The sequence below is a fragment of the Beta vulgaris genome, chromosome 3 (genome assembly GCF_026745355.1).
Source record: "Beta vulgaris subsp. vulgaris cultivar EL10 chromosome 3, EL10.2, whole genome shotgun sequence".
NCBI lineage: Eukaryota > Viridiplantae > Streptophyta > Magnoliopsida > Caryophyllales > Amaranthaceae > Beta > Beta vulgaris.
The window spans coordinates 30,811,389-30,824,250 of NC_079204.1; the positions used below are offsets into that span (position 1 = coordinate 30,811,389).

Here is a 12,862-nt window from a genome sequence, read left to right on the forward strand (position 1 = left end):
ACCCTTGTTAAACTTTTGTCGATCTTTGAAAATGTTGTTTCAAGGTTTCTTTGGGATGAAGTAGGGACCATGTAAATGTGTGGTCATTCTCAATATTCTAACAACCAATTTTCAAGTGTTTTCATTCATCTTTTGATGACGACTATAAGTGGCAAAAGGGCCCTTAAGTATACGCGTATCATCCTAAAATACCCAGCTATATCAACATTAATAAAAAGCTAGAAAAAAAATACACTAGGAGCACCACATATAAGAAGACACCCATGAGAATCACATGGGACCCCAATGGTTGGAGCTCCCACCTCCCAGCCTCATAGTCGGGAGTTTGACTCTCATTAACCCCAAATTTGAGGTGTTTGTGTGGATATTGGCTTGTGGGTATAAAAAAATAGATAAAGGAATAAAAGAAAAAAAATGGGATAACTAATTGTTCCATTTGAATGGAAGGGGAGGGGAGGAAGTACGACATTTAAACTGAAAATCAATTTTTTGAGAAAACAAAAAATAAAGACAAAAGAATTTTATTTTCTTCTTCAAATGGTATGACACGCTATCGCACGTATTATGTAAGACTAGTATATATGTATAAGAAGACACCCATGATATATCTACTTTGATGTATCCGTCAGCTTGCTTAGGCCATACTCTTCAACAATAGAATCAAAGAACTTTACCACTTTTAACATTTATGAGATATCTATAGCACTTCAATTCTACTACACATTCTGTTATCATAAAGCACAAACTAGTTAACATATACAATAACAAGATTATAAGAAGCTAGTTTACAAACGAACGTCAACCTTGTCAAACTTCACTGGAATTGTTTCCTCCCCATCTCTGATAGAAACCAGCATGCTTTCGTCTGCCTTTAAGTAAGCATTCAAAAAGGCAACTATTACCCCTCCAACAAATTTTCTCATAGGCTCTCTAGATTGCCCATTCTTACACAAGCAGTAAGTGGACACTCCCCTCACACCCTTCGTACAATCATCTAGCATGTCAAGATGACCATAATCTTTTACAAGAAAATACCATGCAGGATTTTGAGATTCATTGTAGAAATTCTCGTGGTTTACACCCTCCGGTGCACACGGAGGAAACAATGGATTTTTCTTTATTGCACCAAATCCCGAACCAATAACGAGTACAGGCATTCCATCGAGTTTGAAAGATTGTGGAAGATGAGTTAACACTGGAGGTGGTGTTTGGTTTTTCTTTCCCATTCCATCAACTGGGTCAATCCCTATTAAAGCTGATATTTTCAACGGAGATGTTGTCACTTTCTTTAAGGCTAGAGCGAATGCTACTTTACCTCCACGACTATGGCCAGATATTGCAAGCTTGTCCAAATTTGGCCGTACATTCGATGGAAGAACATTTTTTAACGATTTTGATGCCCAGTCTATGATAGCTGCTGTGTCTTTGATTTCGTCACTTGAATCTGCTCCTGCTATAGTGTATAGCTGTTGCAGCGATCAAAGATAGATGAGTCAGATTCATTGATGCATAAGAAATATTCATGCCTTAGTCTATGTTGGTCATGTTGGACAAGTTTCTATGTAACAATGGTTTGAGACGGTCCAAATTAGTGCCAGACATACATAGTCAGATCACTCAAATATACTGTTGGTTATTTTTTAAGTTATTGAATTTATCCATATGGTTTAGGAATAAGTTGATGTTTGGTGCTAAAATTGAGAGTTTAAGGAGGGAAGAACAAGAAAAGAGTAGTCATTGTTGTTGAGCTTTGAACAAGGAGAGGAGAGAGAGGAAAAATACACAGATTCTATATTATGATGTAAGAAGTAAAAAGTGTAGTGTTAGAATATTACATCCTACCTATTTATAGTAATTACAATAGGTAACCAAACTAATGTTAGAATTACATCTAACAAACTAACTAACAATACTACTAAACTCTTAACAACCTAACTAACAACAATAACTAAATCTTAAACTTCAACAACCCCCTCAAACTAGAAATGGTTGAAGAACATTTTCAGTTTGAATAGGAGTAAACTATTGTTGTGATTGTGCCGTGAAGAAAGCATCGTGCTGCCTACAAGTAGCTGAACATAGCCACAACAGCTGAGAAAAAGCAGTAACAATATTTGTTGTTATGATCTTGCAATGGATCTCAGCAACACCACTCTTGAAGCTTTACCCCAAGATTTGTTGTTATACACAACAACTATACTACGACATCATTGGATTCAACCACCAAGCTATACCATAACACCACAACTCCAACGTAAGATGTAGAACATGTCCCCCCTCAAGCTTGGAAGGGTTGCATAACATTCCAAGCTTGAAAAGAAAACCAAGCCACTGAGGTGTACTAATACCATCTGTGCCAAAGGCCAAGTGAAGTACTAGGACACAATGCATGTGTAGAACCAAGAAAAGAAAAGAAGAAGAGATTAAAATGGAAGGAATGAAGATGGCAATGATAGGAAAAGAAGGAAGAGTGAATATGGGAGGGAGAGAGGAAGAAAGAAACAAAAAAAATGTGGACTACTTTGGGTCTTTGAAAATGACTACACTGAGTCTCATCAAAAATCATCACAATGATCATAGAAAAGACCATCTATTGGGTCTTGGAGAACAACCACTATGGGTGTAAAATGACCATCTAATGGGTTACAACAAAGCCGCAAAGGCACAATAAAGCCTCTAATGGGCGACAAAGGACCTCTATGGGTCACAACAAAAAAATGACTACTTGGTTCTTGAGACAAACAAGCCTTTAAGGGCACAAAACACACCCCTATGGGTGGAAAACAAAGAAGATAACCACTATGAGTTGGAGGTTAAAGTCATAAGACTATCAAATTTAGAACCTAACAAGGTAGGCTTTAAGAAAAACATATCACAATGGATCTTTGAACAAAACGGAGAAATGATCACTCAATAGGGATCACAAACAAAAGTCAGTTGAACAATTCAGTAGATAAACTGAATTCAGATGAGGAAAAGAAGAATTTCAGAGAGGAAGAAGAAAATAAAAGGAAACCCAACACAACAACATCAAGTCATCAACCAACCAAATTTGATATTGTTGAACAAGACAACAACAATAACAACATCTATCACAATAACAGCGAACCCAAATTCACCAAATAATTGCTGCATTTATCACCTAATTTCATCCAAAAGGAACTTCAACATTCAGAAAATTGCTTTCAATGTACACCAAGAATTTCCAGAACAATAAACCCAAATAAATCAGAAAAGGTTCCAGCAATCAGATCAAGAAATTGTGGTTGCAACACCACCAACCATTACTCGCATGTCGCAACAATCAGCCACAATTTCAACCACAACTACAATATGCAACAAGAAATCAAGAAAAAGAAGTACCAGAAGTTCAGAAACTCAAATACCTCATTGAATCAAATCAATCAATGAGAATTTTCAGAAGAAATTTCCAGATATTCAGGAGCAGTGGAAAATTGAAAGCACTCTATTATGTAAGTGAATATAAGAGCGAAATCATCAATTTGAATAAGAAGACGATCAAACCCATAAATCCAATTGAGAATATCCAGAAGAATCGCCAAGAAAACACCAATTTGCATAATGCACACCAGAAATGCAAAAACTCAATTTTGACTCAAGAATACCCAATTCAAGAAAACTCAGCAACCCAAATTCATCGGCTAAAAAGAAACCAAAAATTAATGATTGTCTGATTCATCCAAGAACAACCAAATGAAACAAGAAAACCACGGAAAACAAATTGTAACGAGCCTGAGTAGAAATTGACAATGAAATTCACCATTCATGAACCCAAGGATATCACAACGTCAAACCCAAAAATTCCAGCACAACCCATAAATTTCTCGACCCATCATAAATCCCAAAAGTTCTTGAGTAAAGTAATAAAATTCAAGAAAGTTTGATGAACTAGAAATTCAATCAATCGCACACCAAATTGCAGCAATCAAGAAGAGATTATGTAGAATTCATGAGTAATCAATTGCAAATTGAGGATGTAGAGTACGTGAGAAATGAACGTGAAGATCAGAAAATTCGTAGAATTCTATCACCAGAATTTTCCCGAAGAACTTCAAGGAAATATCTTATAAATTGAAAATTTTGCAGAAGAAAGTGAGTCAGGATTCGATTCCCGCTCTGATACCATGTTAAAATTGAGAGTTTAAGGAAGGAAGAAGAAGAAAAGAGTAGCCATTGTTGTTGAGCTTTGAACAAGGAGAGGAGAGAGAGGAAAAATACAAAGATTCTATATTATGATGTAAGAAGTAAAAAGTGTAGTGTTAGAATATTACATCCTACCTATTTATACTAATTACAATAGGAAACCAAACTAATGTTAGAATTACACCTAACAACTAACTGACAATACTACTAAACTCTTAACAACCTAACTAACAACAATAACTAAATCGTAAACTCCAACATTTGGGGATTATATGTCTTAATTACTTCCATCTACAAAGTAATATCAAATTATTGTACGTTAAGCATTGACGTCCACTCTCTCTCTCTCTCTCTCTCTCTCTTTGTCCTTTCTTCATTTGGTAAAAGATGACACCTTAACATTAATGTTTAGGTAAAAAATTTAAGCCCCTATTACCACCCTGTACAAGCTATATAGGGAGGCATTTGGTATGTGGGACAATGATTACAGGCATAAAAGGGGGTGTGATAAGGATTGAGAATTGGTTAGTGGGATAAGAATATAATAGTACATATATCTTATTTGATATGTATTTAGGAATAAATAGGGAATATTTAACGAAAATTACTTAAAGGCTTTACTAAATCTATGTCTCTACCCTCCCTCCTATTAATTAAGATTAAATGTGTCTAGCTTATTCCCCCAAAATCCATATCCGTCCTTATGCGTGGCCTGGTGGGAAGTCGTTACAAGGTAGCCGTACTGGAAGGTGCGGCTGGATCACCTCCTTTTCAGGGAGAGCTAATGCTTGTTGGGTATTTTGGTTTGACACTGCTTCACACCCAAAAAGTATGGAAGCTATAATTGTAAACCACAATCGAATCTATGGAAGCATTGGTTTATACATTTTTATTAGTCTCTACTCCAGGGATAATTTTTTTCGCTGTCTTTTTTTTGGAAACCTCCTAAAGTTCCAACTAAAAAATGAAATTGTCAACTGTTGCGCCTTAACGCATTTCGGGGAGAACCAGCTAGCTTTGGGTTTGAGTGGCATTTTACCCCAGCACAACTCATTCGCTGACTGAGGGGGTCGAAGATCAAGAAGTGAGTTATTTATACCAAGCATTCTTCTCACGGCTAGGTATAAGATTTAAAGGATAAGAAGTATACAATAGCTTAATTTTCCTTCAAACAAATAAATGTTATAGTAAAAAAGGATATTCTATCCCTATCCCACTCCTTATCCCTCCAAATAAAAGTCGCTTACGTGTAATACTTTGACAATGACTTGAAATTTTGTGTGAAAGTTTTTAGATTTGCTTCCTCTTAACTATAAGTAGTGCTTTCTTGTACAGAAGTTCCCAATCAAGAGTTGTGTTCCATGTTTCAAGTGTTTATTGTCAATTTTATTTTGTTTTCCAACAGGTGTAACAACGTGGTGGACCTTACCTCGTTTTTTAGATTTGTCTTAACCAAGAAGAATAAGCCTCCATAAACTACCCCACCCCTTGCCCCTACTAAGGTTGGACCCTTTGCCACTGACCAAATCTACCAACCAATAACCTTGAGTGCTAATCCTTAATAATAATATGGGTGTTTTCAGCAACTTTTTTTTAAAACGAGTTAAAATTCACAAGGAATCTTATTGTATTGGCTTTTTGTTAGAATTAGTTGTTTATTAATGAAATATTTTAATTTTACTTCCTATATAATTTGTTTCGAAATAGAAGTGTTTGTTTGAGCAGCATAGTGGTATCACCACAAGTCTGTTGTTAGTACTACCGGCTTGAGTCTTTACTACCCTTCGGTTCTTTCCTTGGTTTCTAAATCCCCCGTGTTCTTAGGAGTTCACTCATCCAATTGGAGCTCGATCTCCTATCTCACAACCACTAGTGATGGTTTTGGGGAAAGCTTGAACATTATCATCTCAACTATCAAGGATCCATCAGAGACTTGTTTCACTCTTAGTTTCTTGTAATATGCTTTTAGTTTGTTTTCTTAGTGTTGTAATGGTTTTTAATAACCTTAGTGATAGTGTGCAAACTTCATTTATTTATGCAAATTTTCGTGATATAAAACAAAAGTACCGGAGTTTCAGTAATGCAGGTCCTAATTCCATCATAATATATTATTTTTCTCATTAGTTTGTTTAAGAGGTTTCAACACACTGGAAAAATTTCGATAAGATAGGTCCAAAAATAAGTAATTGAGTAGAGATTAGTTACTCCTCTAGCATTTAGTGTTGAATACTATGAGAATAAGAATTCATAATTCAATCCCTTTTTATATTCCCTACGTTTTTTTAATACTTACACTTTACCTTTTCAAGATTGTCAATGTAAATGTTTGAACATTACATTTCAAAATTAGCATTGTAAAAATTATAAAGACGAATCAAATTAAATCTTACATGACTATATTTTCCTTACTAATTAATCACAAGCTTAGTAATTATTGAATATAAATTTGTGAACAGTGTAATAATTAAAAAGAAATAATAGGTTTAATGGTTATGTATCACTCGAAGGTGTGGATATATAATCCATTTGTAAAGGGAAGGTATGGATATCTCAATAATTAGGAAGTGGTGGGTATAAGATTCGACGAGTTTATAGGGAAATGAGAAACCTTTAAGTATAAGGTTTCATACCCAAGCTAAACTACGTAGGTACCTAACCAAATAATTTGCTGATCATCAATGATATTACATGAATTCGGTTCCATTACATTGCAAGACCCTCAACCAAACACCAAAATGTGTCCAAATATTGGTAGATATATTTGTTTTTAAGTGCAATATTTTAACTTTGACATTTTATACATTTCACATTGATCTTATTTTTTTTTACTAATATATATATAAAAAAATCATATGAATATTATTAGATTTGTTCAATTGATATTTTCATAATATCAATTTTTATAACATTTACAAATACATAATTAGAGAAATTAACGGTCAAAGTTGTACGTTGAAAAGCTTAAAAGTTAAAATTGTTGTATTTAATTAGAAATAGAAATTGTTGTACTTAATTAGAGGTTAGTATTTAAAATCATATTTGTGTATCACATTTTAGAATCCAAACCTTTGCTATATAGCTTTCTGAGTTAGGTAGTTAGTATTTAAAATCATATTTGTGTATCACATTTTAGAATCCAAACCTTTGCTATATAGCTTTCTGAGCTGCACAAAAGACTTTCGACGGCCTTAACAAAATAATCCAAATTAAAATCCAAATAACAAGTATAGAACATGATAATCATAAAAAGTTGGTTAAAAAAATACTCCCTCCGTCTCATAATATAGTGCTTGTTTCTCTTTTACACGGTCTTCAAGAAGTAACTTTGACCTTTAATATCTTCAATCCCGTATTAGTAAAAAATATAAAAAATTGATATTATGAAACTACACATTGAGACGAATATAACAAGATCCCACATGAATATGTTTTTTTATATATACAAATGAGAACATTTGGTCAAAGATTTTAAAGTTTGACCCACCAAAAATGAAGTAGACACTATATTATGGGACGGAGGGAGTAATAAAGTTGATATTACTCTCTCTATCTCAAAATATAGTGCTCACATTTGTTTTTTGTCAAAATATTTGGACTAAATTATCCTTCATCTCTACATAAATTTCCCAAATATCCTTACATTTCTTTAAAATATGTGTCCTTATATATTGTTTTACATTATTCCAATGAACATTTATCGTTTTCTATTTATTTTAATTTAAAGGAAAAAGAAAGTAAAGAGTTAGTTCCAAGACACAGAAACCGAGAAAGCACTTATTCCTTCCATTTTCCTTAATTTTCGTGAACAATGAGAAGTAAGCACTATATTATGAGACGGATGGAGTAAATGTTAGAGCTATCACATATTCTAATTTTAGACCCGAAAGTCTTAACCAGTAGTAAATATTAGTTAGTTCTTAATTCAATGGTTAAACGAATTACCTGTGGAGCTATAACGACAAAGCCATGAGAAGCGATATGTTTAATAAGCTGGGAGTAGAAATGGTTGTATAAGATATATCCATGAAGCATCAACAACACAGGAAATTCGCCACCTTCTGAACAAGATGGCGTCGCGATAATAAGCGGTTTTGATGGGGAGGTTGTTTTAGAATCAGAAGAGAAATCTTCTGCTTTGATATTGAGGAGGACAGTGGAATAGGTTCCATTATCAAAGATAGTGATAAAGTTGGAAGTGGTATCGTTAGTGGAAGAAGAGGGAGAAGACATAGTGGCCTATTATCTTCAAGGTGTATTATGCTTCGCTATAATTTATCCCACTTGCTAGTTGCTAGTGTGATCTTTTACTCGTGTTGGCAGTGTTTTCTTGTGGCCTATATTTGTTTTCATTTGTAATTGTATCCCAATAATATAATAGTAGAACAAATACTTCCTCCGTTTTGAACAAATACTTCCTCCTTTTTCTATAATTTCAACATTCTGATTTTAACACTTGCCAAGATATAATTTTAACGAAGGCTGATGACAGGAGTAAGGTGAGCACTTACTCTTGGTCCCTCTTTTTGAAGGCCCCAGCTCGGTCCCTCTTTTAGAAGGCCCCGACTTGGCCACCTATTAGGTTGTCAATGAATTATTTATGAGATAGGTATCCGATCTGTTGTCTAGGGATCCTTTTTTTAGTTTTTGCTCCAGGCCCCAAATATGTTTGAGATGGCACTGACAGCTTTTATCATTAATATATCTAATTATATAATTGTGAAAATTATAAAAAGTTGTGATTTTCTATATATACTTTGAGATACATCCAACAACAACTTACATGCTAAAGTTTGTATTGCATATTGTTATAAATTTTTGGTCAAAATAAGTGCAAGAATAGTACAAAATTCAAGACGTTGCAAGTGAATAATGGAAGAAGTATTATTAATTAATCTCATACAATATTTTAATTCTTTAGTAATTCATTGATAATAAACTTAGTATTAGTAATTGTTAGTCCTCTTTCACAATAAATTTAGGACAAACGACAATTCGATATTACACAATCCCCCCTATATCTTTCTTTGTATCACATAAGAACACTTATAATATAAGAGCAAAATAATTATAATTCATTTTATTGAATATATAATCCTTTTCTAACATGTTGCGTTATCATCTATTTTCCTAAATATACAATCCTTTTAGAAAATTGGCTCTACAAGGTAAAAACAAGTTATAATTTAGACAAAGTGGATTATATATTGTTTAAAACTTATTGGCCTACTGTGGGCCCTACGGTTATTGCGGCAATTCAAAGGTTCTTTTTCCACGGGTTTTCTTCTAAGAGAATGGAATGCAACTTTACTTATTCTTATTCCAAAAGTGGAGCCTCCAACTGAGGTAACTCATCTCCGCCCCATTAGTCTTTGTAATGTTGTTTATAAATCTATTGCCAAATGCATGGTGACTAGGATGCAACATCTTCTACCTCGATTAATTGATGACTACCAGAGTACTTTTATCCCGGGGCGTCACATGGAAGATAATATATTACTCTCTCATGAGCTTATTCATTTCATCAATAAACAACGACGGCAGAAACAGGGTTTAACTGCTCTCAAACTGGATATGAATAAGGCTTATGACAAAGTCCGCTGGTCCTTTTTACTAAAAGTACTAGCAGCATACGGCTTCCCGGCTCCTTGGCTTCAATTATTTAAGGAATGCATTTCTACAGTTTCCTACAGGATTTTGATAAATGGGTCAACCTCGACATCCTTTATGCCTTCCTGCGGACTTAGACAGGGGGATCCTCTATCCCCTTATTTATTTCTATTTTGTATGGATATCCTGTCACACATGACAACACTAGCTACGGAAATCCGGCAATTTCAAGGGATTCGGGTTCACAACCAGGCTCCTCATATTTCTCATTTATTCTTCGCTGATAACGAAATGTTTTTCTTCAAGACATCAGTACAAGCTTGTACGACAGTCACTACTGTTATTTCTCGTTTCTGTGAAGCCTCCGGACAGATTATCAACCTTCAGAAATCTTTCGTAAAATTCAGTCCTAATACTCCTACGGCGGATCAACAGGCATTCCAACAACTACTCCACATAAACTCTGTTTCGTCCCTTGTTAATTATTTACGAGTACCAATTGACATCCAGGGCTCAAAAGTACAACATTTCACTCCTTTATATTAGACAAAGTCTCCACTACAATCAGTCGCTGGAGTCACAATAATTTATCGCAGCCGGCTAAGCTGATCATTATTAACGCTATTTTACTAGGAAAAGTTCTTCATTACTTAACTGTCTTCAGAGTACCAGCAACAATAACAAACAAATTAGATAATCTGATGGCTACGTTCTTCTGGATAGATAGGTATAGCAAAGGTATTCATTGGAAAAGGCGGGGTATTTTACAACGACCTCATAAAATGGGAGGACTGGGAGTTCGAAATTCGGGTATCCTAAACACTGCCTTATTAATGAAAAAGGTGTGGCGAATTAAACAAAACCCACAGCTTCTACTTTCTAAAGTTTACAACCACTCGCACCTCCAACACCAATCGCGAATCCTAGGTAACCGTCAATTCTCTTGGGGGCATATGGGTCTCCTGCAAGCTGAAAAACACCTTCAGGATCATTGCCTATGGAAAGTTGGTGATGGCTGCTAGATTAGGGTTATTAGCCATAATTAGATGCAGGGACGACGGCCGATGTTTCGTGACTCCATAACACTTAATGAGGTGCGCAATCTTAAAGTGCACCATCTACTACTGCTGAACCACCAAGGCTGGAATTCGCGTCTCATTCACTCTCTTTTCGACCCACCCACTGCGAGGAACATTAAGAGCATTGAACTCCCTTGTCACAGCAATATCAAAGACTACCGTTACTGGCCTCATACTCAATCAGGTTACTATTCCACAAAATCGGGGTATGACTTTCTACTCCACCAACAAAATGATATATGTAGCATGACATCTACCATCGACGTAGCGATTTTCCGCTATCTATGGAGATTGAACATCATGCCTAAATGGAAGCTCTTTTTATGGAAACTTTGGCAGAACGGACTAGCTCTAAATTCAAACTTGCACAAAAGGGGCATTTCTACCAATGCAGAATGTTGCATTTGTCTTCACGATCAAGAAGATCTCCATCATCTCTTTAGGCTCTGCCCATTAGCCATTGAAGCTTGGAAGCACAACCACTTACCCTTTGATCACCTCTCTTCAATTCATTTGAATTTTTGGGATTGGTTAAGCCAATGGGTTAAACACTTTTTCATGGAAGATGGTGCAAGAGGCTCAAACCTTCCAAAATTCATAGGAACTCTTTGGGCAATTTGGTGTTTGAGAAATGGCCAAATTTTCTGCCAACACCGTCCCACAATAACTACTATAGCTAGTCAGTTGCAGGAAACTGCCCTACAACATCTGCTCTTTGTGCAAGCTGGTCGTGATCCAACGAGAAATCCCTTGGACCCCACCCATCCGCCGGGATTTATTGTAGCAAACATAGGGGAACATGTTACAGACTTGCCGTCTACAACCCTACTTATTTCCGGAAGCTATCAAAATAAAAATTGTGAAGGTGGCTACGCTTGGGTTCGTGACACCACAAACCCTATAAATTTTGACCAAAAAGGGTTCTTTTGCTATTCCACTTCGACAATCTTCCTAGGAGCTACAACATGTCTACGAGCACTAATTTCGGCCCAAGATCAACAATGCATGAAGCTCCAAATATACACGGCCTACAAGATGTTGATCCGACTATTATGCTCTACAACACAAACTCCTATAATTGTCCGTTGGACGATTAATCGTATACGTGATATCGGAAGACAATGTACTACCTGTAGAATACTCTATCTATCTAAAATCCGAGTTGCGTCGGCACACAAACTAGCGGTTTGGTGCCGTCAAATTCATAGTGATTTGTAGTCCTTGTTTTTACAGTTGTTTACATTCTTGTAAGTTTTTTCGATGTAAAAAAAAAAAAAAGAATTATAACAAAGTCATCTCATATAAGGATGTAAGGATTGCTGTCATGGACACCCAACCCTATAAATATTGTGTGTAGAATTAAAATCTCATCAAATCAAAAATTAATCTAACAACATGCTTTATTAAGTATATATGCTAGCTGTCTAAGTTCACGTTCTAATTGTTTCAAGGAAGAACAACATAAGACTCCTCTCCTAGCTTGTGCTCCCCCCAAAAAAATCACCTCATATTTGTTTCTCTCCTTTGTCAAACTTTGAAGAAGAATTTTTTCTTTTTGGTTCTTGCGATTTGGTGTCAAAGTAGGTGAATTGTCCTAATTTTTCATTCTTGATTTGTATAAATTACGTTTTCGATGGATGTTTGTGCACTGTAGTGCATTGTCTTGTTTTCGATCTACTTCAATTAGGGTATTGCTTTTGGTTTGTTGGGTGTTGATTTAATTGAATTAGTGTTTGTATTGGAGTGTAGAAAAATTGTAGCTTTAAGCTACATTCTTCAGATACTATGACATGAAATCTATATTGCTAATTTAGTATGTTTATTAAGAAGACGTCTAGGTGAATCCAAGATAATGATAAATCGTGTTGTATGGAAAGCGTAAGGACAGGTAGTTATTGCTAGAGAGAAATAACACAAATATTCATATCTTCATTATATTATAGCTGTAACAGTAGCTTTGAATAAGCTCTTATTCTGTTGTCATAGAATCTTGGTGGGAAAATTTTATTAAA

General features: G+C 35.2%; 1 protein-coding gene across 1 annotated transcript; it reads right to left on the minus strand.

Annotated features, from left to right (window-relative positions):
* Positions 1 to 647: 647 nt before the first annotated feature.
* On the minus strand, positions 648 to 8,507 carry LOC104907958 (chlorophyllase-2). The gene is made up of 2 exons (XM_010696988.4): positions 8,107 to 8,507; positions 648 to 1,466 (listed from the first exon to the last, which is right to left on the minus strand). The coding sequence occupies exons 1-2, from the start codon at positions 8,392 to 8,394 to the stop codon at positions 786 to 788; spliced, it is 969 nt and encodes a 322-aa protein (XP_010695290.2). The 5' UTR covers positions 8,395 to 8,507; the 3' UTR covers positions 648 to 785.
* Between the last annotated feature and the right edge of the window lie 4,355 nt (positions 8,508 to 12,862).

Coding starts and splice junctions, on each gene's coding strand:
- LOC104907958 (XM_010696988.4), bottom strand. CDS start 8,394: ATGTCTTCTCCCTCTTCTTCCACTAACGATACCACTTCCAACTTTATC. Junction 1,467..8,106: donor TTGTCGTTATAGCTCCACAG/GTAATTCGTTTA, acceptor TCGCTGCAACAG/CTATACACTATAGCAGGAGC.